Source organism: Anopheles bellator, chromosome 1 (genome assembly GCF_943735745.2).
Source record: "Anopheles bellator chromosome 1, idAnoBellAS_SP24_06.2, whole genome shotgun sequence".
Classification (NCBI taxonomy): Eukaryota; Metazoa; Arthropoda; class Insecta; order Diptera; family Culicidae; genus Anopheles; species Anopheles bellator.
The window spans coordinates 29330489-29335358 of record NC_071285.1 but is presented as its reverse complement, the minus strand read 5'-3'; the positions used below and the strand labels follow the sequence as shown (position 1 = coordinate 29335358).

General features: G+C 42.8%; 1 protein-coding gene across 1 annotated transcript; it reads right to left on the bottom strand.

Annotated features, from left to right (window-relative positions):
* Positions 1 to 1978: 1978 nt before the first annotated feature.
* Positions 1979 to 4055, bottom strand: LOC131216108 (periodic tryptophan protein 1 homolog). The gene is made up of 7 exons (XM_058210520.1): positions 3905 to 4055; positions 3783 to 3844; positions 3554 to 3705; positions 3305 to 3469; positions 2963 to 3245; positions 2285 to 2892; positions 1979 to 2214 (listed from the first exon to the last, which is right to left on the bottom strand). The coding sequence occupies exons 1-7, from the start codon at positions 3998 to 4000 to the stop codon at positions 2072 to 2074; spliced, it is 1509 nt and encodes a 502-aa protein (XP_058066503.1). The 5' UTR covers positions 4001 to 4055; the 3' UTR covers positions 1979 to 2071.
* Positions 4056 to 4870: the final 815 nt, after the last annotated feature.

The following is a 4870-nucleotide window of genomic DNA, read 5'->3' as shown; positions in this document are numbered from 1 at the left end:
TTGATAGTGGATGCAACATTCGACGGCCCGCTGCTTGCGGTTATGATTACGAAAGGAAAGATGGCAACAATAACAATAATATTTCATTGAACTATCAGCCTACGGTTGTTTCCAGAAATGTTGGTAACGCTGTTGCGGCTGGCGACGGCTGCAGTTCCTTCAAGGCGCTTGTTGTGGCGAGCATGGCGCATGTTATATTAATCTATGGCTTTGCGTGCTGTACGGTGTGATCTTTGTGCCCGTGCGTCTTTTTCTTGGCCCAGTAGAAAAAAAAACTGCGTGACTCAAAAACGTGGAATGTAGTCGAAACAATGACAATGTAACTACTACTGAAACACTATATCGACTTGAAGGATTATTGGATGTTGCTCATTAATTTAATGTACTAAGCCAATACAAAAGCAAATAATCCTTTATTGAACATTCTACACTCGTTTGAAAGCCTTAACAACTAAAGTCTGCACTCCTATCAATGCTCTTGAGAGGCACTACCGTTATCGGGTTCGCGTGAAGAATCGCCGACACCATAATTCATCAGAAACGGTGAGAGCTGCAACCAGGCCGACCGAGGAATGTTCCAACGCCATTGGAAAACTTCCGACGACCGGCTGTCCTCTTCCGGTGCGCCATCGAGCTGATTTGCGTGGTTGGTGCGCTCTGAAAGCTGTTTCATATCTTCCCCACTTTGACTTTTATCCTTGCCTTCGTCTTGTGTGGACTCGCTAGAAGCCATTTGCAATCGCTTAGCATCTGCGGCACCGTGTTGAGGTGTGTGGTTGTTCCGTTGTTCACTTTCGTCGGTAGCGATATTTGGATGGTTTGATTCCTGGTGGACCCGGGTGTTCACTTGGTGTGATTCGTGGAGCAGCGAAAGTAGTTTATCAATGTTGGCCGCACTTTTGTCGTGCTTAGTTAGGAGAGTGTCCACCAAGCGAATCACTTGCTTCGAATCGGACACGTCCAACGCTCGATCGGTGGATCGTAACTCGCCCCAGTGGAACAGCACCACCGTCCCGAAAGAACCGATGGCAATCGAACACAGCACTAGAATTAAGTAGAATACCTCTCTACGTTGCATGGCGACTGGTTTAACCGGATAGCCCAGCGTGGGACGTTCAATATCGATTTTATGCTCCATTGTGTGTGGGTTGCTTCTCGGGTGTAACTACCGGTTGAAAGTGCAACTAGATCCTGCCCTGCGCCGACTGACACGCCGTAGGAGTAATTTATAGGGATCTGCTTTCCGAAGTTTGTTATCAAACACTCCTTTGAGCTTGGTTTACGTTGATTAGTTTATTATGATTACCCTGGGCGCCTTTCATTTCAAGGGAAGCCCGTTTCAAGGTATTCCGATAGGAATTGTTCTGATTAGAATGCCGCGGTTCCTTTTGCATGCATTGGAGAAGGCTGCCGGATGTACATAATATTACATTTAAGATCTGCTCTTCACAACTTTCCAACTCTAGATTCCGACACTCTTCCCTTTTACGTAATCATTATTACATTTGTGCAACAAATTTGAAAAGTATAAGAAATGTCATAATGCTTCGATTTAAGGCGTTTCGGGATGGATAGGCTATTTTTGAGGCTTTAAATTGAAATAAAACTTGAAGGGCGTATCTTTTGTCAATTTAACACGATAAAATATGTGGCGACTATATTTTGGCATTTTTCGCTGGACGATCATCGTTGAAGATATGACATGCGATATTTGGGAGGATCGCGCTTTGCTCGCAAACCCAAAGTGAAGAGCGTTTGTTTTCATTTTCTTTCAATTGCTTGATCGAGCCCAATAATTGGATTTGTAGTTGGTCCAACAGGTGGGATAATATTTAAAATTAAACCTTTAAGTTTTGAATGGTTAAAGCTGTTAGACAATCAAATATCTCATAACAAAAGAACAAAAATTTCATTCATTTTAATCAAAATTACTTAAAAAGTTTGTATTGTGACAGAATATTTATTCAATATCGTTTCCACATACCACAAGACGAAGACTTCCTGCCGGTGGAAGAAACATTCCACTATGTACCTGGAAAAACCAAATTCTTTTTAGCAAGAGCTTCTCTTCCTAAACGCTGTTCCGTGTGCAATGGGGACTACCTTCGTCAGCAGCGTCATCAATCGAGGCATCCTCCATTGCTTCATGGAGTGGCTCTACGTCAGAGTTACTAGCTCCAGTTTTCACGTATCTGGCCTTGAACACATTTGATACTGCAATAAAAAAACAGATATAAAATAAACGTGGTGAAGCAAAACAATTTTCGTTACGCTGTATACTTACCCACATCGTTGTCCAGTAGGTTGACGACTGAAAAGTTTTTGGATTTTAAATCACCGCCCATCGCCAACGTAAACGGGTTATCCGGGCACTCGTCCAAACACTGGATGACTCCAATTTTCGGATTCTTCTTGTACACCAACCGAGCATCATCCGCATCAATGTCCCACACTTTGAGCGAACCGTCGGCAGAAGCCGTCGACAGCATTCCCTTGACGCTCGCGCTCAATACCAAACCGGTAATCTCTTTCTCATGCACTTGCTTCGTCCACAGCGTATGCGAGTCCTGGCGCGAATCAACGTAATGCATCCTTCCGTCGTTGGTGCTTGCCACAAAGCAATGATCATTAAAAGGATCCCAACAAACGCGCTCTACTTCGCCTCCCAGTTCCCACGTTTTAAAGCTGCTTTCGGTGTCATTAGTTGCGCGACAATCAAACACTTTCACTTTACCGTCGCAACTTCCGGCAAGCAACGCTTCGGCACGTTTTGGATGAAAAACTAGCGTTTGCACCTTCTCCTCAAAGTCTCGGATCGTGGTGTGTGGTGTGCCTTCTTCCAAATCCCACAGGATGACCGTTTGGTCGACGGAGCCACTAGCCAAAATGTGCCTACAGAAAAAGAAAGCAGTTCAGGGTAAGGCAAACGATTCAATGGGAGAGTTACAACGATGTGACATACTGAAGATGACGGTTCCAGGATATGTCCAGCACAGCATCGGTGTGGCCCAGCTTCGGAATGTTTTTTTTACGATTGCCCTTTGTCCCGAGTTTGCAAACGGGTTCTAGTGAGTCTTGAATGTCAAGATCCCACAACGTTATGACAGGGTCCATACACCCGATGGCGCACATATTGCCCGGCTGATCGCTTCCCGGATCAAAGCTCAACCATTCGATACATAGTGGGGGACTTGGCAGCAGAAAATCGTGATGAACGTACAGACTACCTTCTTCCTCATTGTGGACTGCAATGCACATTAGGCGCTATGGGTAATGCAGATTCGATTGCGAACACAACACTTACTGTAAACTTCCATCGATGCACTGTCGTTTTGCACGTGGCCAACAAGGATCAGGTTGTCGGTTGGCTTGATGATCTCGTCTTCCGCATCAGAATCATCTTCGTCTTGAATGTTTTCCGCAGGGTCAACGATGGCCACGGTACTCAAATGCAAGCCGCTAGTGCCAGCTACAACAACAGATACTCTAGTTATGTTCCATTGCTACAATCGCAATGCTGAAAAGCGATCGCTCATTCCAACAAGCTTCTTACACTCTTGTTCGTATGCTGCAAGATTGTACTCATCGGCTTCATTGTTCGTACTGGCTGCATTGTTGGTCACATGCCGTGCTGCCCGTTGTTGCATCGCTTCGTGGCTTTCCTCGTTTTCTTCATCATCTGATGTGTTCATATCCGAATCTTCCCTGCGATCATACGTTGATTTAAAGTTTATTGAATCGTGTTCAATTTTTACTGATGCCAAAGTGAAACGAAAACTTACTCTTCTAAATCTTCTCTCGTTTCGTTTATTATACGGGCCAGCTCTTCCGGAGATAATGTTACCTGCAACATTATTGAACGCAGTGCTAAAAAAAATCATGATTGTAAAGCGTTTTCTTTTACCTTGTCAGGATTGGCTTTAGAAACGCCGCGTTTCACAAACAGTAAACTTGGTATAAAATTAACGTTGGGAACCTCATCCTCTTGATCGGACTCCATCGTACCGAGCTGCGCGATAACTTATTGCTAAAACAAATTCGAATACGCTGCACGTGCTCGTAAAAACCGTGTGGAAATCAAAATGTTTTCATTCACCACAATGACGTTTGCATTGTTGACATTCCAAGTGACGTTTCGAATTTCGAAACGAATGCAAAAGCAACCATCCACATTAGAAAATTTCGAAATTCATATTTTCAGTTATGTCCGCATAATAATTTAGTTTAATAGCACGCAAAACCAAATGAATGCGTACAATGCCGTAACGATCTTTATTATCAATTGTAAAAAATTTTATTTACTTACTTAACTTACTTAATTCGGTTACAACAGCCGAGCGGTCTTTACCTGCTCCAAGGACATTATTTTAAAAACATTTTACACATTCACCAAATTCCTAGATAACTATCCAAAAGAGCATTTTGAAGCCTTTATAACAATGTGTTAATTTGTCTTCACAAAATATGGCACAAAATTGTTTCAAATTCGATCGGCTTTCAACGACAGCGTTAAATTACAATTGTATAATCCAAATATGACTGTAATTGGCAACAATGTAATAACGAAAACCACAAAATTGTTGGATTTAATGTAGTTTGCAATGAAGATCTCGGCCAAAAACATATACGTTTTGACAGAAGCGCAGCAGTTTGGCATTAATCTGAAATGCCAAAAACATTACGTTACGCATCGTCTGTCCCCGCAGTAAGATTTATTTTGACTACTTTTTCAGGGGTTTGGTCGTGCTTTCTGGCAATTGAACCCCAAATAAAACCCCTTTCTTTGCTAGCGACTGAAGTACTGCAACGAAACAAAGTAAAACTGTCGATTTACGATATGAAATAGTCCAATTACAGCCAATCATAAATA